The 22,079-nt window shown below is 42.4% G+C and overlaps 1 protein-coding gene across 1 annotated transcript in view; it reads right to left on the minus strand.

Moving 5' to 3' along the window:
• Nucleotides 1-21,210, minus strand: part of LOC128697103 (uncharacterized) — a 37,207-nt gene extending 15,997 nt beyond the window's left edge. Inside the window, exons 1-4 of the mRNA XM_070095256.1 lie at nt 20,992-21,210; nt 9,648-9,779; nt 3,510-3,677; nt 2,986-3,070 (exon numbers count right to left, since the gene is read on the minus strand). Of these exons, the coding sequence (XP_069951357.1) occupies nt 2,986-3,070; nt 3,510-3,677; nt 9,648-9,779; nt 20,992-21,165 (559 nt within the window). The 5' untranslated portion in view covers nt 21,166-21,210. The remainder of the gene's footprint in view (nt 1-2,985; nt 3,071-3,509; nt 3,678-9,647; nt 9,780-20,991) is intronic.
• Between the last annotated feature and the right edge of the window lie 869 nt (nt 21,211-22,079).

The following is a 22,079-nucleotide window of genomic DNA, read 5'->3' on the forward strand; positions in this document are numbered from 1 at the left end:
TGCTGATTCGAGGGACTTGCGTCTGCGGAAATTAGTTTCTTTAATCACTAATTGGGCGTCTCTGAATCACATAGTCTCTCCTGTTATACTACACAAAGCACATTACAGAGAGTGAACACTGAAACAGGCTGCCTCTTTCCAGTCTATATTTGTCCAACCTATTTTTATGTTACCCAAGTAATAGCTTTTATATCCTTTTACTCATGTACGAATTAATTGCTCTACCATATTGTATTACTACTACTACTTTTGTCACTACTACTACCACTAGTGAACATCTAAATGGAACCTCACTAGTATTACACCTCACTCTGAGCCTTTATATACCCTCTGTGTCCATGTATTGTTTGTAATGGCTTGATAAAGCTCCTGGAGAGCGAAACGTTGCCACAATAAAATGTCACATTAGTTGCACTTGTGTCCTTTTACTTGACATATTGTCGGTAATTCTACCAACTTTATTACAATATTTAGTTTATTGACTTTCCTACCAGTTCTCTGTCCCACTGAACCTCCTGCAGGAAGTTCCTCAAACCTATGTAGGCCCCTCTTTTATAGTCTGGCTTTTCCCATTCAACTCCTGTTACCCTCTCCACTTGTAACTCTACTATGTATTCAAAGCACAGAACCACGTGGTCACTAGCTCGTAGGGGGCTCTCATATGTGATCTCCTCAATGTCTGAACTGCCCAGGGTGAACACAATGTCCAGTGTTAGGTAAGACACATATGCAACAGTTAGGTATCTTTATTATGAAACGTTTCGCCTACACAGTAGGCTTCTTCAGTCAAGTACAGAAAAGTTGATAGAAGCAGAAGATACTTGAAGACGATGTAATCAGTCCATCACCCTTAAAGTTTTGAGGTGGTCAGTCCCTCAGTCTGGAGAAGAGCATTGTTCCATAGTATGAAACAATATTGTTTCATACTATGGAACAATGCTCTTCTCCAGACTGAGGGACTGACCACCTCAAAACTTTAAGGGTGATGGACTGATTACATCGTCTTCAAGTATCTTCTGCTTCTATCAACTTTTCTGTACTTGACTGAAGAAGCCTACTGTGTAGGCGAAACGTTTCATAATAAAGATACCTAACTGTTGCATATGTGTCTTACCTAACAACCTGTCGGTATTTTATACCATTTTAATGTTCACAATGTCCAGTCTTGCTGGTTCATCTTCCTTTCTCATTCTGGTACTCTCCTTAACAGGTTGTTGTATAAAGTTTTCCAATACCACATCCATCATCTCGGCTCTCCATGTTTCGGAACCCCCGTGTGGCTCCAGATTTTCCCAATCAATCTCCCTGTGGTTGAAATAGCCCATAACCAGTAACTTTGCTCTGCTCGAGTGAGCTTTTCTTGACACCTCAGCCAGTGTGTCCACCATTGCTCTCTTGCTCTCTCATATTCCTCTCTTATCCTCCTGCAGTTCTGTGGTGGATTATACATCACTGCAATGACTACCTTGTGCTCCCCAAACTGAGGTGTACCTACTATGTAGTCCCTTTCTCCAATCTCATCCATGCCTCCCATTTTCTCGAACTTCCATCAGTTTTTTACGAGCAGTTCAACCCCCTCCTCCTCCTCTGCCCCTTCTATCTTTCCTCATGAGCTGATATCTTGCTGGGAAGATTGCATCTGTTATTGTCTCAGTGAGTTACATTTCTGTAACTGCTATGATGTATGGGGACTTTTCATTGATTCTTTCATGCCACTCCTCACATTTATTGGTTAATCCACAAGCATTCGTGTACCAAACCTTCAACTTCTGTTCTGAAACTGTGGTCCTGGTGCAATATTGGGGTTGGAAGTACAGGAGCCCTGGCAGGGGCTTATGGAAGGTTGCGGTTGGGGTGGAGGCAGAGTTCCAATAGGGGGTTGCTGTAGGAGTACGGTTCGTGGTGTGGGGGGTGGAGACAGAGGGATCGGTGTGTGATTGCTGGTTTAGATTGTTCAGTTGCCTTGGGGCTGTCGTGGGTTAGCCCTTCCACCTGTGCCTGGGTTATTTTGCTTTTCTTGGTCATTTCCTCCCATTCCTCCTTTCGCTTTTGCACTCTCTCTTTCAGTATCATCCTTTCCTGTTGTGCTCTGTCTCAATCAAGGTACACACTCTGGAGCTCTGCTTTGTCTCTCAGCCATGCTTTCTCCTGCAGGATCATGGTTCGAGTTGATTCTGCCTTGAAAATTACGTTGAGAGGCCGTTTCCTTCCTCTTGCGAACCACCCAATTCTCTGAAAATTTGTCACCTGGGTCATGTCGCCCTTGCCTATCACCTTCATGATACCTTCAATCGTTTTTTTCCTCCTCCTGTTTTCTTTCATCATAGGTTTCCCCTTCAGCTTCCTGGAGCCCATAGACAAAAACTGATCTCTCCCATTCTTCCTCTCACTGTGTCTCCCATTGTGTCCTCTGAGGCATTTTAGTTCCTTCCCTTGGTGTGTTCCTTCAATCCCTTCCCTTGCTGAGGCACCTATGCTCATTCGTCTGTCTTTCCTGTTCAGCTGTTTCTGGCACCTGCAGGTGTCTGTTAGAGTCCCTGCATATGTAATAGCTCCTTCAATGTCGTCTGACCTCTCATTTGATCCTACTGTACTCCCTGTCATTGTCTTGTCCCCATGTGGGTCTGACAGGACTTTTGCATACAGTATAGCTTCCTTGGTCCCTCCAGTCCCTTTGTCTGTGTCTGATGTAGATGTTCCTGATGCTATGTCTGTATTGTTATTTTTTCTCTAGGCTGTTTCAGATTTCTCAGCTCCTCTTCTATGCTCTGTATCTTGGCTTCTGCTACTATGGCATGTTGCTCCCAATTTCTGCTCTCTGCAGCTAACTTCCCCTCCACCTTCCTTCCAAGCTCTTCTAGTGTGTGTGTGTGTGTTTTGTGCTCTTACACATGTGTGTACATGTGTATTCATGTGTGTTCACGTGCATTCATGTATGTGTGTGCAAGTGCATTCGTGTGTGTGTCTACACATATGTACACTCACCACAGTTGTAGTGCCACTGGAACACACACTGTGTACACATCAGGTCCTCCGGCAGAATAACAGGAATTGTGAGGTTAATGGCATCCTGCAAATAACAAAAGGACAAGATAATATAACAAGGCATGATAACACAGGATAACTTAAGATATAACACAGGATTAGGTAAAATATGATAAACACAGCCCAAGACAGCGTAAGATATAACAGGATAAGATCAAATATAACAGCACAAGATAACACAGGATAACAAAACCTTAATAAACCTCTATGCTGGGCTGACTATAGAGCTTTATAATGATAGTAAAGCACTACACAGAGCTTTATAATGACCTTATAGACTACCCAAAGATTTTCATGAAATTAAAGCACTTAAAGGAGCTTTATATCAAAAAAAAGACCTTGAGCTTTATGACTACAAAGCGCCAGCCAGCGCTTCATAACGACCTCAAAGCGCTACCCAGAGCTTTGCAATAAGCTCAAAGCTCCACAGAGAGTGTGTACTCGTCAGAGGCACTAGTACTCACCAATAAGTATGGTATGGGGAAGCGAGTGCCAGTGCCATCAGCAAGCTGGAGGAGGTGCTGGTCCAGGCACTCCTGTTCTATGTACTTGTCCGGGGCGTTGTTCACACACAGACGGAACTCGAAGAATCCCAGGTGGCTAGTGGTTAGCTCCACCTCTACTTCCACCACCTGGTGAATGTTGGGTGAATGTTGGGTGAATGTTGGGTGAATGTTGGGCGAATGTTGCGTGAATGTTAAGTGAATGTTGGGTGAATGTTGGTAAATGTTAAGTGAATGTTGGGTGAATGTTAAGCATATGTTGGGTGAATGTTGGGTGAACGTTGAGTGAATGTTGGGCGAATGTTGGATGAATGTTAAGTGAATGTTGGGTGAATGTTGAGTGAATGTTGGGCGAATGTTTAGTGAATGTTGAGTGAATGTTGAGTGAATGTTGAGTGAATGTTGCGTGAATGTTGAGTGAATGTTGGGTGAATGTTGGGTGAATGTTGAGTGAATGTTGGGTGAATTTTGAGTGAATGTTGGGTGAATGTTGGGAGAATGTTGAGTGAATGTTAAATGAATGTTGTGTGAATGTTTAGTGAATGTTGAGTGAATGTTTAGTGAATGTTGAGTGAATGTTTTGGGAATGTTGAGTGAATGTTGGGTGAATGTTGAATGTATGGTGGATGAATGTTTAGTGAATGTTGAGTGAATGCTTAGTGAATGTTGAGTTAATGTTGGGTGAATGTTGGGTGAATGTTGAGTGAATTTTGAGTGAATGTTAGGGGAATGTTGAGTGAATGTTGGGTGATGTTTAGTGAATGTTGAGCGAATGTTGGGTGAATGTTGGGTGAATGTTGAGTGAATGTTGGGTGAATGTTGGATGAATGTTGGGGGAATGTTGAGTGAATGTTGGGTGAATGTTGAGTGAATGTTGGGTGAATGTTGAGTGAATGTTGAGTGAATGTTGAGTGAATGTTGGGTGAATGTTGGGTGAATGTTGAGTGAATGTTGGGTGAATGTTGGGTGAATGTTGGGTGAATGTTGAGTGAATGTTTGGTGAATGTTGGGCGAATGTTGGGTGAATGTTGAATGAATGTTGGGTGAATGTTGGGTGAATGTTGAGCGAATGTTGAGTAAATGTTGGGTGAATGTTGAGTGTGTTGGGTGAATGTTGGGTGAATGATGAGTGAATGTTGGGCGAATGTTGAATGAATGTTGGGTGAATATTCGGTGAATGTTGAGTGAATGTTGGATGAATGTTGAGTGAATGTTGGTGAATGTTGGGTAAATATTGAGTGAACGTTGGGTCAATGTTGAGTGAATGTTGAGTGATTGTTGAGTGAATGTTGAGTGAATGTTGAGTGAATGCTGTGTGAATGTTGAGTGAAAGTTAAGTTATTGTTGGTGTATGTTGAGCGAATGTTGAGTGAATGTTGGGTGAATGTTGGGTGAATTTTGGCTTAATATTGAGAGAATGTTGGATGAATGTTGAGTGAATGTTAAGTGAATGTTTGGTGAATGTTGAGAGAATGTTGAGTGAATGTTGAGTGAGTGTTGAGTGAATGTTGAGAGAATGTCAAGTGAATGTTGGGTGAATGTTGAATGAATGTTGAATGTTGAGTTAATGTTGGGTGAATGCTGAGGGAATGTTGGGTGAATATTGGTTGAATGTTGAGCGAATGTTGAGACATTGTTGAGTGAATGTTGGGTGAATGTTGAAAGAATGTTGAATGAATGTTGGGTGAATGTTTAGTGAATGCTTAGTGAATGTTGGGTGAATGGTGAATGTTGAGTGACTTGGGTGAATGTTGAGTGAATGTGTGGTGAATGCTGCATAAATGTTGAGTGAATGTTGGATGAATGTTGGGTGAATGTTGAGTGAATGTTGGGTGAATATTGGGTGAATGTTGAGTGAATGTTGAGTGAATGTTGGGGGATGTTGAGTGAATGTTGGGTGAATGTTGAGTGAATGTTGGGTGAATGTTTAGTGAATGTTGAGTGAATGTTGGGGGAATTTTGAGTGAATGTTGGGTGAATGTTGAGAGAATGTTAGATGAATGTTTAGTGAATGTTGAGTGAATGTTTAGTGAATATTGAGTTAATGTTGGGTGAATGTTGGGTGAATGTTGAGTGAATGGTGAGTGAATGTTGGGGAAATGTTCAGTGAATGTTAGGTGAATGTTGAATGAATGTTGGGTGAATGTTGAATGAATGTTGGGTGAATGTTGGGTGAATGTTGAGTGAATGTTGGGTGAATGTTGAGTGAATGTTGAGTGAATGTTGAGTGAATGTTGGGTGAATGTTGGGTGAATGTTGAGTGAATGTTGGGTGAATGTTGGGTGAATGTTGGGTGAATGTTGAGTGAATGTTTGGTGAATGTCGGGCGAATGTTGGGTGAATGTTGAATGAATGTTGGGTGAATGTTGGGTGAATGTTGAATGAATGTTGAGTGAATGTTGGGTGAATGTTGAGTGAATGTTGGGTGAATGTTGGGTGAATGTTGAGTGAATGTTGAGTAAATGTTGGGTGAATGTTGAGTGTGTTGGGTGAATGTTGGGTGAGTGATGAGTGAATGTTGGGCGAATGTTGAATGAATGTTGGGTGAATATTCGGTGAATGTTGAGTGAATGTTGGATGACTGTTGAGTGAATGTTGGTGAATGTTGGGTAAATATTGAGTGAATGTTGGGTCAATGTTGAGAGAATGTTGAGTGAATGCTATGTGAATGTTGAGTGAAAGTTAAGTTAATGTTGGTGTATGTTGAGCGAATGTTGAGTGAATGTTGGGTGAATGTTGGGTGAATTTTGGGTGAATGTTGAGAGAATGTTGGATGAATGTTGAGTGAATGTTAAGTGAATGTTTGGTGAATGTTGAGAGAATGTTGAGTGAATGTTGAGTGAGTGTTGAGTGAATGTTGAGAGAATGTCAAGTGAATGTTGGGTGAATGTTGAATGAATGCTGAATGTTGAGTTAATATTGGGTGAATGCTGAGGGAATGTTGGGTGAATATTGGTTGAATGTTGAGCGAATGTTGAGACATTGTTGAGTGAATGTTGGGTGAATGTTGAAAGAATGTTGAATGAATGTTGGGTGAATGTTTAGTGAATGCTTAGTGAATGTTGGGTGAATGGTGAATGTTGAGTGACTGTTGGGTGAATGTTGAGTGAATGTTTGGTGAATGCTGCATAAATGTTGAGTGAATGTTGGATGAATGTTGGGTGAATGTTGAGTGAATGTTGGGTGAATGTCGAGTGAATGTTGGGTGAATATTGGGTGAATGTTGAGTGAATGTTGAGTGAATGTTGGGGGATGTTGAGTGAATGTTGGGTGAATGTTGAGTGAATGTTGGGTGAATGTTTAGTGAATGTTGAGTGAATGTTGGGGGAATTTTGAGTGAATGTTGGGTGAATGTTGAGAGAATGTTAGATGAATGTTTAGTGAATGTTGAGTGAATGTTGGGTGAATGTTGGGTGAATGTTGAGTGAATGGTGAGTGAATGTTGGGGAAATGTTCAGTGAATGTTAGGTGAATGTTGAATGAATGTTGGGTGAATGTTGAATGAATGTTGGGTGAATGTTGAATGAATGTTGGGTGAATGTTGGGTGAATGTTGGGTGAATGTTGAGTGAATGTTGGGTGAACGTTGGGTGAATGTTGAGTGAATGTTGGGTGAATGTTGAGTGAATGTTGGGTGAATGTTGAGTGAATGTTGGGTGAATGTTGAGTGAATGTTGGGTGAATGTTGAGTGAATGTTGGGTGAATGTTGAGTGAATGTTGGGTGAATGTTGAGTGAATGTTGAGTGAATGTTGGGTGAATGTTGAGTGAATGTTGAGTGAATGTTGGGTGAATGTTGGGTGAATGTTGAGTGAATGTTGAGTGAATGTTGAGTGAATGTTGAGTGAATGTTGAGTGAATGTTGAGTGAATGTTGAGTGAATGTTGGGTGAATGTTGAGTGAATGTTGGGTGAATGTTGGGTGAATGTTGAGTGAATGTTGAGTGAATGTTGAGTGAATGTTGGGTGAATGTTGAGTGAATGTTGAGTGAATGTTGGGTGAATGTTGAGTGAATGTTGAGTGAATGTTGGGTGAATGTTGACTGAATGTTGGGTGAATGTTGGGTGAATGTTGAGTGAATGTTGAGTGAATGTTGAGTTAATACTGAGTGAATAATAATTAAATATTCAATACTGAGTGGAACTGTATGATGAAATACGAACAATATTAAGTGACTTAGTGGAGATAAATAATATAAAATACTAACACTATGAATAAGGCAATACAGTATAATGTGATCCTCTACTGACAACGTTTCGCTCACATAGTAGACTTTGTTAAGACTCAAACAGATCAACCTGGAGAAGGAGTATATATAGTGTGGAGAGTCAGGTGGAGAATGTTGAGTAGGTTGGATGTGAGACTGACCTGCCCAGGACGGGCGAGTGTTTATGTTGTTATGTAGGATAACTATGATGTGTTCTGGCAAAGTGTTCAGCCATGTTGTTATGTAGGATAACTATGATGTGTTCTGGCAAAGTGTTCAGCCATGTTGTTATGTAGGATAACTATGATGTGTTCTGGCAAAGTGTTCAGCCATGTTGTTATGTAGGATAACTATGATGTGTTCTGGTAAGGTGTTCAGCCATGTTGTTATGTAGGATAACTATGATGTGTTCTGGCAAAGTGTTCAGCCATGTTGTTATGTAGGATAACTATGATGTGTTCTGGCAAAGTGTTCAGCCATGTTGTTATGTAGGATAACTATGATGTGTTCTGGTAAGGTGTTCAGCCATGTTGTTATGTAGGATAACTATGATGTGTTCTGGCAAAGTGTTCAGCCATGTTGTTATGTAGGATAACTATGATGTGTTCTGGCAAAGTGTTCAGCCATGTTGTTATGTAGGATAACTATGATGTGTTCTGGTAAGGTGTTCAGCCATGTTGTTATGTAGGATAACTATGATGTGTTCTGGCAAAGTGTTCAGCCATGTTGTTATGTAGGATAACTATGATGTGTTCTGGTAAGGTGTTCAGCCATGTTGTTATGTAGGATAACTATGATGTGTTCTGGTAAGGTGTTCAGCCATGTTGTTAGATGATATTGTTAGTTGTACAGATAACTGATGATTGAAAAATTCTGCAGTACTGAGTGTCTCTGTAGTTTATTCAATTGTATACCTGGAGTATACCTGGAGTACACCTGGAGTATACCTGGAGTATACCTGGAGTATACCTGGAGTATACCTTGAGTATACCTGGAGTATACTTGGAGTATACTTGGAGTATACCTGGAGTATGCCTGGAGTATACCTGGAGTATACCTGGAGTATACTTGGAGCATACCTGGAGTATACCTGGAGTATACCTGGAGTATACCTGGAGTATACATGGAGTATACCTGGAGTATACCTGGAGTATACCTGGAGTATACCTGGAGTATACCTGGAGTATACTTGGAGCATACCTGGAGTATACCTGGAGTATACCTGGAGTATACCTGGAGTATACATGGAGTATACCTGGAGTATACCTGGAGTAAGCTTGGAGAGGGTTTTGGGGATCAACGCCCCCCGCGGCGCGGTCTTTGACCAGGCCGCGGGGGCGTTGATCAGACCCTGTCTGTGACCAAACCCTGCCTGTGATGAGACCCTGATCCACCAGGCCTGGTGGATCAGGGTCTGATCAATCAGGTTGTTGGTTGTGGATCTTTTAGTGTAGAACACAAACATTCCTCAAATCGCCGGTTCTGCCTGTTACTGGTGTTCTGAAATACGTGTTTGGAGGTCTCTGGATGTCTCACCCCTACGTATAATTGGTTGCAATCGTTGCAATGGATTATGTACACTCCTGCAGAGGATTGAACCTTGTGGTGTCTCTTACTGGTAATGTTATCCTACATAACAACATGGCTGAACACCTTGCCAGAACACATCATAGTTATCCTACATAACAACATAAACACTCGCCCGTCCTGGGCAGGTCAGTCTCACATCCAACCTACTCAACATTCTCCACCTGACTCTCCACACTATATATACTCCTTCTCCAGGTTGATCTGTTTGAGACCTGATAAAGTCCATTGTGTGGGCGAAACGTTGTCAGTAAAGGATCTTATTAAATTGCATTTGTGTCTGTTTTTCCATAGTGCCATGACTCACCTGACCCATGGTGTACTCAGCCACGATGGTGCCAGTACCATAGATGCCACCAGCCTCGTTGTCCCTGGGTCGTGGGTCAGCCCAGTTGTCACCACACACTCCACACTGACCATCATTCTGATCATACTGCGTCTGTAAGGGATGGCACTGTTGTTAGGCACTGGTTGGCACTGTTTTTAGGCACTGGTTGGCACTGTTTTTAGGCATTGGTTGGCACTGTTTTAGGGACTGGTTGGCACTGTTTTAGGCACTGATTGGCACTGCTATTGGGCACTGGGGGTATATAGTGCCTCCAAGAAAGTGCTGAACAGAGGCACTCTTACTGTGAGTGAACGCTCCACAGTGTTGGCCAGTGTCTACGTAATAATAATAATCTTTATTTCTACAAGTACATGTACAAGGTATACAAACCATAACTGACATCATAGAAAGCCCCTTGTTATGCTGAGCATTTCGGGCAAATTAAGTCAAAATTTTGCCTCCAAGATGCGGCCCACACAAGTCTACTAACACCCAGGTACCTATTTTGCTGCTAGGTGACCAGGGACAGCAGGTGTCTTAAGGAAACACGTCCTACTGTTTTCATCCGTACCTGGGATCGATCCAATGACCTCAGTGTGTGCGTTGAGTGCGCTATCAATCTAGCTAAAGTGTAATGAACACTTGTCAGCGCTGAATAACAACACACGTGGAGAGAAAAAAGTCTGGAGATTAATTGATCCGCATATTTTGATTCTCTTCTGGGATCCTCTACAACTGCTGAAGAGGATCCCAGAACACACCTGGTTATATCAACTTGCTGGGGGACACAACTGCCTTGATTCTCTTATAAGATTTAATCAGTCTTGTATTGACCATGCTGTGTCACTATCAGTCCTGTGTTGACCAGACTGTGTGACTATCAGTCTTGTGTTGACCAGACTGTGCCACTATCAGACCTGTGTTGACCATGCTGTGACACTATCAGTCCTGTGTTGACCAGACTGTGTCACTATCGATCTTGCATTGACTGGACTGCGTCACTGTCAGTCTTGTGTTGAGAAGACTGTATCACTATTAGTCTTGTGTTGACCAGACAGGGTCACTATCAGTCTTGTGTTGACCAGACGAGGTCACTCTCAGTCTTGCATTGGCCAGACGAGGTCACTATCAGTCTTGTATTGACCAGGCTATGTCACTATCAGCCTTGTGTTGACCAGACTGTGTCATTGTCAGTCTTGTGTTGACCAGTCTGTATCACTATCTGCCTTGTGTTGACCAGACTGTCACTATCAGTCTTGTATTGATCAGGCTATGTCACTATCAGTCTTCTGTTGACCAGATTGTGTCACTATCAGTCTTGTGTTGACCAGTCTGTATCACTATCTGCCTTGTATTGACCAGACTGTATCACTGTCAGTCTTGTGTTAACCAGACTGTCACTATCAGTCTTGTGTTGACCAGGCTGTCACTGTCAGTCTTGTCTTGACCAGGCTGTGTCATTATCAGTCTTGTATTTTCCAGACTGTGTCACTATCAGCCTTGTGTTGACCAGACTGTGTCACTATCAGTCTTGTGTTGACCAGACGAGGTCACTCTCAGTCTTGTATTGGCCAGACGAGGTCACTATCAGTCTTGTATTGGCGAGGCTAAGTCACTATCAGCCTTGTGTTGACCAGACTGTGTCATTGTCAGTCTTGTGTTAATCAGACTGTGTCATTATCAGTCTTGTGTTGACCAGACTGTGTCACTATCAGTCTTGTGTTGACCAGGTTGTGTCACTACCGGTCTTATCTTGACCAGGCTGTGCCATTATCAGTCTTGTACTGACCAGACTGTGTCACTAACAGTCTTGTATTGACCAGACTGTGTAAGTAAGTAAGTAAACAAGTTTATTCAAGTATACACAAATACAGTTACATAGATTATCATACATAGCAACATATGTGTAGAGAACCTGGGATAACCCAAAACAAGTCAGACAAAGTGACTTATTTCCATTGGGGTTCTTTTAATAACTTATTATTATAATATAAAGGAAATATCTTATTATTATTATATAAAGGAGATATTATCTTATTATCATACTGTTAAGATTAACTACTACACGAGGGTCATTATGACTACTCTAAGAGGGTCATTAAGACTATCTACAATAAGAGGGTCATTACTAGGAATATGGTAAATTACACGTGTGTTAGCTAAAAAAAATAAAAAAAAATATTCTCATCCCTTTCTGTAGCTACGTTCATCAGACACATTTTGGCACTCTTCTTGAATTGGTTCATGTTATGACTGGCTTTGACATGTGCGGGTAGTCTGTTCCATTCCTTTATTGCTGTACAATAAAAGGTGTTTGAAGCCTGGTCACTGACTGTGGCTACTACAAAGTTGTGCTCTCTCAACTGCTGTAATTCATCCTGGCCTACATGTTCTCTTGGTCCCAGCCCCAGGATGAATCTTACCATTTTGTTCTGGGCGATTTGCAGGCTACCCTTCAGTTTCTTTGTCAAGGCAGACTACCATGAAGAGCAAGTGTAATCCATATGATTCTGTATAAGTGCTAGACATAGGGTCCTGCGAGCCTCAGTAGGTAGACACTGTGCTTGTCTGTAAAGGAACTTCAGTCTGGTATTCGCTTTCTTTACTACACTGTTCCCTATCAATTCTCCTGACATGCATGGGTCAAAGGAGATTCGCAAATATCTTACTGAGGAAACTGAAGTGATGGGCTCCCTATTACACATTAAAATTATTTACCTTTCTCAGTTTATTTTTCGTATGGCTTCAGTTTTCCCGAGGTATAACGATAGTTTGTTGTCTACTAACGATATGCTGCAGGACTCCAGTTCCAGTGTAAATACATAAGCTATATCTTGTGGGTATTTACCTGACACTAACAGAGCACTGTCATCTGTATACAGTAGGAGTTTGCACTTGACACTGATAGGCATGTCGTTAACATAGCATAAGAATAATAAGGGACCCAGAATACTACCTTGGCAATTTGTCTCCTGTTGCTAAGGTAGGACTTAAACCAGTCTACAGAACCTATACCGATAGCTTGAAGTTTCTTACATAATATATTGTGGTTAGGTAAGACACATATGTGTCTTACCTAACAACCTGTCGGTATTTTATACCATTTTAATGTTCAATAATATATTGTGGTTGACAGTATCGAAGGCCTTTTGCAGGTCAAAGGTTACCATACCTATGAGGTTCCCCAGTGACATTTCAGTTCTCATGTAATCCATCAGATTAATTAAGGAGGTGTCGGTTGAGTAAGATCTTCTAAAGCCTGATTGATAGCTATGGAGAATGTTGTTGTCATTAAGGTACTTAACTACTTGAGAGTACACCGCCCTCTCTTGAATTTTGGATATTATACTGAGTATACTAACAGGCCTATAGTTGCTTACATCAGACCTACTATTTTTCTTGAAGATAAGAGTAACTCTGGCCTCCTTGAACCCCTCCGGTACGGTATTAGTGGTGATTGATAGATTTATTATGTGAGCAATAGGGATTGACAATTCAGAAAGTCATGAGATACACTTACTAGTTGACAACTGTTTGGGGTTACCCCTTTATTGGTATAGTGTGTCTGAAACTTATCAGAGTCTGTGTTAAAGGTATTTGATGCAGCTGGTAGTTTACTTACTAGTGTTGATGCAACAGATGTGTAGTAGGAATTAAAACAATTTGCCACCTTAGATGTTTCGTGGCATACCTCATTATCGATAGTGAGTACTATGTTAGACCTATCTACTGGCTTATGGCTATACCCCAACTGTTTTAGTTGTTGCCAGAGCTTTCTGGGGTTATGCTTATACTCTTCAATTTTTGAGCAATAGTGTTTTGCCTTTGCTCCTTTTATAAGTGTCTGCACTGTTCCTCACCCTTTGGAATTCATTTAGTGCTGCAATATCCTGTCCGTTTGTTTTAAGTCTTTTCAGCAACTTGTCTCTGAATGTCATATTATCTAATATCTCAGTATTCATCCAGGGTTCAGTTCTTCGTTTAATTCTAACCTCTTTAACTGGGTCAATATTATCAAGGATGGTAGTGAACATTGTTCGGAAATTTTCCCAGGCATCAACACGTCCGTGCAACTTGTTATTTCTGTCCAGTCACAATTGTGTACCTTATTTACCAGTGTTTCTTTACTGTAGTTTCTAGTTGATCTCATTTTTATTGTACTGTGTAGGCCTATCCTATCCCTAATGATTTTCCTGGTGCAGTAAATGATGAAATGATCACTAAGACCTGTGGTAATGACGCCTGACTGACTAATGTTCTCAGAGCGGTTACAAAGTATGTGGTTATTACAACCTAGGCTTTCAAATGGCCTGTTAACCCAGGTGTAATGGGAGCAAATAAACACAGTAGAAAAAGTTTAGACTTATATTATCCTTCACCAAATTTAGAACAGCAATATGTACACTATGTACAGTAATAAATATAGTGCACGTCACGGTAAGCAAGGCAGAAATAGAAGCCACAAGAAAGCAGACCGTGCTTCAACCAGCTCTAGAATGGGAATGACAAGGGCAGACAGGAGAGCGGTATCCACATAACCTCTGCGATTGTCAATCCCACCTTCTTATTGGCTAGAACCTGGTCACTAGTTGAACGATGGGGCCCCATCATCAACTCTTAGCAACCTGGTTCGCTGGTTGGGGGAGATAGCCTGTAAATGAGGGTGTGTCCATGCGCCGAATAAAGGTTACGTACTCTTTGCATGCCACACCCCCACCCCCGAGAAGGCTCAGGATTAGGCTGCCACCTCCCAGTGGTAACCGTGCCGCCATGGCACAAAATAATGGGACCGCCTATCCTCTCCACCATCCAACTCTTAGATAGAGCTCAGCTTTCCTAGTGCCTGAAAGCCAAACCCTAAACTCAGAGTGAGACAGCAGTCAGATAAGCCAACATAGGTCCAAGATACAAGCGGACGGTAGCCCGTATCCCCTCACTAAAAAAAACCCCCACATCAGGGGATAAAAAAAAGAGCTTGAAAGGGGGGTTACCACAAATACATCCTAACCTAAATAAAATATTAAACTAGACTCTTGACAAAGAGTCTGCCAACACATTTTCTTTGCCGGCAATGTAACGAATTTTGAAGTTATAGGGCTGCAGCCTGAGCGTCCAACGCATAAGCCTTGTGTTGTGATTCTTCATGGCTTGGAGATAGACTAACGGGTTGTGATCACTGTAGACTGTGACCACCTGCGATGTCTGGCCCACATAAACATCGAAATGCTCCAAAGCCATTACCAGCGCGAGGGCTTCTTTTTCAATGGTAGAGTAAGCTCTCTGATGTGGCTGGAACTTAGCTGAAAAGTATGCTACAGGCTGCAACTCCTTGTTCCTGATTTGTAATAGTACCGCCCCAACCCCAGACTCACAAGCATCAACCTGTAATGAAAAAGGTTTGGAGAAGTCTGGAGACAGGAGAATGGGTGCAGAGCACAATAATCTTTTTGCTTTATTAAAAGCAGTGTTACAATCTGACGTCCAATTAAAGGGAACTTTATGACTGGTAAGAGAGGTAAGAGGGGCTACAATATCTGAGAAATTCTTACAGAATCTTCTGTAAAATCCTATCATGCCTAGGAAACGTTGAAGAGATTTCCTATCATGAGGAACTGGATAATCTTTAATCGAAAGAACTTTAGCAAGTTTAGGTGCAACATTACCACTACCTACTTCATGGCCTAGAAAAGTGATAGTGGCCTGGCCAAAGGAAGATTTAGATAAATTAACTGTTAATTGGGAATTCTTAAAGGTCTCAAACAGAGCTTTAAGTCTAAGTAGGTGTTGATCCCAAGTATCAGACACCACAACAATATCATCTAGGTATGCTGCCGTGCCTTCAAGTCCTTTAATAGCCTGATGGATAAGTTTCTGGAATGAAGAGGGGGAATTTTTCATTCCGAAGGGGGTAACTGTATACTGATAATGACCTCCTGGAATTACGAAGGCAGAGATTTCCTTCGCCTTATCTGTCAAAGGTACCTGATAGTAACCTTTAAGGAGATCTAATTTGGACACAAAAGTAGCCTTACCCACAAAGTCAATTACGTCATCCAGACGAGGAAGAGGGTAAGCATCTGTAATTGTGACCTCGTTCACTTTACGGTAGTCTGTGCACATACGAAACCCTCCATCAGCCTTCTTTACTAGGATGCACGGTGAAGCCCATGGACTAGATGACTCCTCCACTAAACCATGTTCTAACAAGAAGTCTACTTCCTGCTGAAGTAACCTTTGCTTTTCAGGATTAGCTCTGTAGGGGGAGAGTTTAATTGGTTTAGATTTTCCCACATCTACATCATGGTAACCTAACGTACATTTTTTCGGCACATCCGAAAAAATATTAGGATATGACTGTAGAAGCTCAGTTAAATTGGTTGCTTGTATTTCAGATAATCCATCCATTAACGGGCTAGGATCCTTGAGGAGGACAGAATTTGAAAGTTTAGTATTAATTTCAGAGAGAGTGCAAAGAGTCAGAGTCGTCCTCAGAGGTAGAGGACAGAGTCATTACTGGGACTTTATCTGGTGTATGAAAGGCCTTGATTTGATTTATGTGGTAAGTTTTTGTTTTTGAGGTCTTATCAATGGGAGCTACCACATAATTTAAATCAGATAATCTACTTACTATCTGCATAGGTCCCGTAAATCTAGCTTTCAAGGTGTGGCCAGGTATAGGTTCCTGCACCAACACCTTGTCTCCTGGATGGAAGGAGCGGAATTGTGCACTTTTGTCATACCTCTGTTTCATCTTACTTTGAGCTATCTTTAGGTTAGCCGTGGCTAACTCACGTGCCACCTGCAACCTTGAAGACGGGTTGTAGAGTGCTGAGCTTACGTCTTCTCCCATCCATCCTTCTTTGAGCACCCGAAGAGGACCTCGTACATTGTGCCCAAAGATCAGCTCAAACGGACTATACCCTGTAGACTCTTGCACCGTCTCTCGTACTGAGAATAGCAACAACGGTAGAGATTCATCCCAATCTGTCGGAAAGTGCATGCAAAAACTTCTCATCATTGTTTTTAATGTTTGGTGGAATCTTTCCAAGGCGCCTTGGGACTGAGGGTGATAGGCAGTGGATAAGTTGTGAATTATCCCTAACCTAGTTAATACTTCCCTAAATGCTTTGGCAGTGAAGTTAGTACCTTGATCACTTTGTATAGTTTTAGGAATGCCAAAACAAGAAATGAATTTTGTTAAAGCTTTGAGAATAGCTTTAGTATTGATACTACGCATTGGGATCGCTTCAGGATATCTGGTTACTTTATCCATAATTGTAAATAAATACTGATTTCCAGACTTTGACTTAGGTAGTGGACCTACACAATCTATAATTAAATCTGCAAAAGGTTCTCCATCAGCAGGTATGGGTTGGAGAGGTGCAGGTTTAATAGAATGTCCAGGTTTTCCAACTTGCTGACATTCTCGGCAACACCTAATATGATTCTTCACATCTTTCTTTAATGTTGGCCAATAAAATTCTTTTGTGATTCTATACAAGGTTTTTGTAATTCCTAAGTGACCTCCTGATGACGTATTATGAGCTATATTTAATATCTGAGGTCTATACTTGGTTGGAACCACTAACCTGTCGTATAATTGCCGGCCCTCTGTCTCCTTACCAGTCTCAGTGCATACCAAATAATCATTTTTAACTTCATACTTGACTGGATGACCCAAAGAGGATTTACCCATGGCTGCCTCAAAAGTGAATTTTAACGAAGGGTCCTTACGTTGTTCCTCCCGGAAGGACAGTCCCTCGGGCATGGAAACAGAGACATCTGGCAATCCTGCAACCTGGGAATAGGAAGGCTTGATCGGGGTCTGTTCACTTGATTTACGAGACTCCGGCCGGTGTGTCTCATAAAACAACGTGGCTATTCCGAGATCGGAGTCGTCCAAGGATAGGTCAACATTCTCCCCAGACAACCCTTGGGATGTTGCCCGAGTTATGGCCAACACTGGAGAAGCATTAATCATTATAGGTTCAGGACACGAAGTAACAGTAGTAATGTTATTACCCAGTAATAACATGGCATTTTTCATGGGAAATCCTTTTGAGATACCTACAGTCAAGTACCCAGTGTAATATTTGCACTGTACATAAATTTTATGCAAAGGAACTGAATATATAGCTCCTCCGTAAGCTTCCAATAAAACTGAGGAATTCAAGGAAGTATTCTCTGAAAGGGGTAATATTCCTTCTCTGACAAGTGAGCAATATGCTCCAGTATCTCTAAAGGTATTTACTTTAGTTGGTTCTGAGTGTTCCTGAAGGGAAATAAGACTTTCGCAATAATAAGGGGCCATACCTTTTTCTACTTCTCTAGGGGACATGTTACTAGGGATATTAGAGATTTTCCCGATGGGTTGAGGTTTTTGGGGGCAGTTGGAACTGATATGACCTACTTTATTACACCTGAAGCAGACGACAGGCTTGCCCTTTACTCCCTGATGACGTTGCAAGTGGTGTCGTTCTGGCTGGTGCCTCTCTGGATATTGTTGTCGAGATGCTCCATAAGTAGTTTGCCTCTCCGCAGGGGGACCATATGTTGAGAAGCGTGGCTCACCAGGTGACTTGGTTGGATGTCGTAGACGCTCTCCCTCCGGCTGGCACTTCATTCTCCAATGTTGTCGATCTCTGCTCACGCCAGACTGTTGAAAAGAGAGACGGGACCGCTCGGACAAGGAGCGGTTCGTTTCGAAGGTATCAGCCAACCTGGCCGCCTCCAATGCAGTGGTTAAGTCACGATCCTGCAGAAAGACACGAACCTCTGGTCCCACAGACTCCAGCAGGTTATCAATCAGAATAAGCTGCACCAGCTCCTCAAAGTTAGAGACACCACTCGCTTTATACCAGCTGGTAAAAGCTTTGGTTTGCTGTCTCACAAAGTCCACCAGGGATTGACCAAGCTGCCGCCTGTTCAATTTGAAGGTCTTACGATATTTAGCTGGGATACATGTATATGCTCCCAACACTGTGGTCTTCACTACTTGATAATCAGAGAATTCAGCGTCAGTTAATACCGACGTAAATTCCTGTGCCTTACCCAATAATGCTGTATGAACCAACGCTGCCCAGTGCTGTTCCGGCCACCTCAAGGCTCGAGCCTGATTTTCGAAGCTTTCGAAAAATTGCTCTGGTTCGGCCTCATTGAAGCGGGGAACAAGCTGTACTGCTTTTTGTAAACTGAAATCGTTTACAGAATGCGAAAACTGCCTCCTTTCTCTTTCCCTATCAAATTCTTCCCTTGCGAATGCTCTCTGTTCCCTAGTTTGCTCAAGATTGATTTTTGCCAGCTGAAGTGCCAACGACGCTGATTCACCCTGAGACAACCCATGTGCACTATACTGACCATTTTGCTCCGTAGGTGTATCATCTTCCTCCTGCGAGAACATAGTAGTTTTTGCCCTAGCTCCCGTAGAGGGAGGAGTCTGATGTGCCATCTCTTCTTCAATAAGTATGTCAGCAATAAGTGAACGCAGTTGCGCAGCTGTAAGAGTGCGTTTATAGGGAATGCCAATGGAACGAGCAATTTGCCAACAACGCTGTAGGGACAATTTAGGTAGGTTATGCAAAGTATATGCCGACACCAGGCGTCTGACTCGTCTAGGTGGCATAAGTTATTCGCTATGCACAGTACGAATACCCCAACGTAACACGTTAATTTGCAGAACACGCTTAGCTATGCACAGTACGATTGCAGAATACGCATACAAGCAAAGCCGACTGCACACAAGACTGACCGTAGCGAAGCGAGCACACTGAACAAGCTAGTAGCGAGCTGCTGAACGATCACACAATAGCAAGGCTGATCATAAGCAACTGACACGCAAAATTTGTAAAGCGAAGCGAAACAGCAAGCTACACAATGTTCCTGCTACAAGCTTCACCCTAAGCTCAACCGTTTCTCTAAGTCCAGCTCTCGGACAGGCTACCCATATTACAACCTAGGCTTTCAAATGGCCTGTTAACCCAGGTGTAATGGGAGCAAATAAACACAGTAGAAAAAGTTTAGACTTATATTATCCTTCACCAAATTTAGAACAGCAATATGTACACTATGTACAGTAATAAATATAGTGCACGTCACGGTAAGCAAGGCAGAAATAGAAGCCACAAGAAAGCAGACCGTGCTTCAACCAGCTCTAGAATGGGAATGACAAGGGCAGACAGGAGAGCGGTATCCACATAACCTCTGCGATTGTCAATCCCACCTTCTTATTGGCTAGAACCTGGTCACTAGTTGAACGATGGGGCCCCATCATCAACTCTTAGCAACCTGGTTCGCTGGTTGGGGGAGATAGCCTGTAAATGAGGGTGTGTCCATGCGCCGAATAAAGGTTACGTACTCTTTGCATGCCACAGTGGTCAATTAGGGTGGCTGAGAACTGTGTGATCCGGGTTGGTGTATTAATTAGTTGAGTGTAACTATTTAAACCTAGAATTTGTTTATACCTTTTACATAGCCCGTTATTTTGCTGCTGAAAACAGATACTGAAGTCGCCCAGTATTATTGTGTCACTATCAGTCTTGTGTTTACCAGACTGTCACTATCAGTCTTGTGTTGACCAGACTGTCACTATCAGTCTTGTGTTGACCAGACTGTGTCACTATCAGTCTTGTGTTGACCAGACTGGGTCACTATCAGTCTTGTGTTGACCAGACTGTGTCACTATCAGTCTTGTGTTGACCAGACTGTGTCACTATCAGTCTTGTCTTGACTAGACTGGGAGAAACATCAACACTACTGGGCAAAATGTGTGATATCCCAGGGTTCCTCGAGCGACGTTGAAACCGATATAAAATACGAGCAAGTTAATTTGTAAGACACTTCGACTTGTTTGGACTGCACATTAATCTTCTTCAGTCCAATATGAGGCAGCAGGTGTAGTACGGAAGCAGAGATGATAGAATCAGTCCATGGACTATATATTCCTTGTTGTAAATAAGAAGGCTGGACCAGTCTACCTGTCAGGTGTATATCCTGTAAATATATAATTGTATGCCAGGGGTTTAAAAAGCCTATAGTGGGAGTGTATACACACATTCCCAGTGTATATACACTGGGTGATGTGTATCACTCAGTGTATATACACTGGCAGGTATGTAGACTTTTAAGACCGTATAATGGCCTCCTAGGAGGTATTATTGACCACCTGAAGGTATTATTGACCATCTAGGAGATATTATTGACCACTTATGAGGTTATATTGACCACCTATGGGATATAATTGACCACCCGGAGGTATTATCGACCTCCTAGGATTATTATTGACCATCTGGAGCTATTATTGACCTTCCTGGAGGCCACTACTCACCCCAAAACCTCCACAGTTAAGTTCGTCATCCTCCCAGTTGACTGGAGTGTCGAAGCCTTTCCTCCAAGCTGATGACCTGGACACTGGCTCCATCAACCGCCCATGGGCGTCCACCCACGCCCACGCCCACGACAGCACGCCCACCACCACCCACACACGTCGACTCGCGCCCATCTTGGATAACTTCAGCGTGCACACTGCAGAGAATACAGTGTCACCTTAGTAAAGTGTATATATATACACACACCAGCCTGGGTATACGAATACAACCTTGTATACAGTTGGTGGGTCCCACTGACGCAGCAACTGGTTCCCACTGATACAGCAGCTGGTTCCCACTGCAATAGTGGGCCAAGGAGACACAGGGACTGATACCAATGAAATCCAGGGGTTCGTTAAGTACACTAGGAGATAACACAATAAATGTCAGGGGACTAAGACTGCTCAACTGCCTCTCAACATACATAAGTGTCATGGGACCAAGACTGTTTAAGTGTACAATGGTAAAGTGTTTCTTCTATTATAGTTCACTCTGATGTGCTGGGTCTGTTCGCTATGTATGTATGCACATATGTGCTCACTAAACATGTATGCACATATGTGCTTACAACACCTGTATGCACATATGTCCTCACTGCACCTGTGTACACATATGTGCTCACAAAACCTGTGTGCACGTAAGTGCCCCCTACACCTGTGTGAATATATGTGCTCACAACACCAGTGTGCACATGTTCAATACACCTGTGTGTACATACGTGTTCACTGCACCTATGTGTACACATATTCTCATTACACCTCTTTGCATTTATGTGCTCAGTACACATGTATGCACATATGTGCTCACTACAATTATGTGTACACATGTGCTCACTACAATTATGTGCACATATGTGCTCACTATACCTATGTGCACTGGAAAGTGCAGAACTTAAATTAATTCAAGAGATCTGAACAAAGTGGACTCACCTAATTGTGGTTACAGGAGTCGAATCGTAGCTCCTGGCCCATGTGTGTACTCACCTAGTTCTCACCTAGTTGAGGTTGCAGGGATCGAGTCCTAGCTCCTGGCCCCGCCTCTTCACTGA

This window comes from Cherax quadricarinatus, chromosome 49, assembly GCF_038502225.1.
Source record: "Cherax quadricarinatus isolate ZL_2023a chromosome 49, ASM3850222v1, whole genome shotgun sequence".
Classification (NCBI taxonomy): Eukaryota; Metazoa; Arthropoda; class Malacostraca; order Decapoda; family Parastacidae; genus Cherax; species Cherax quadricarinatus.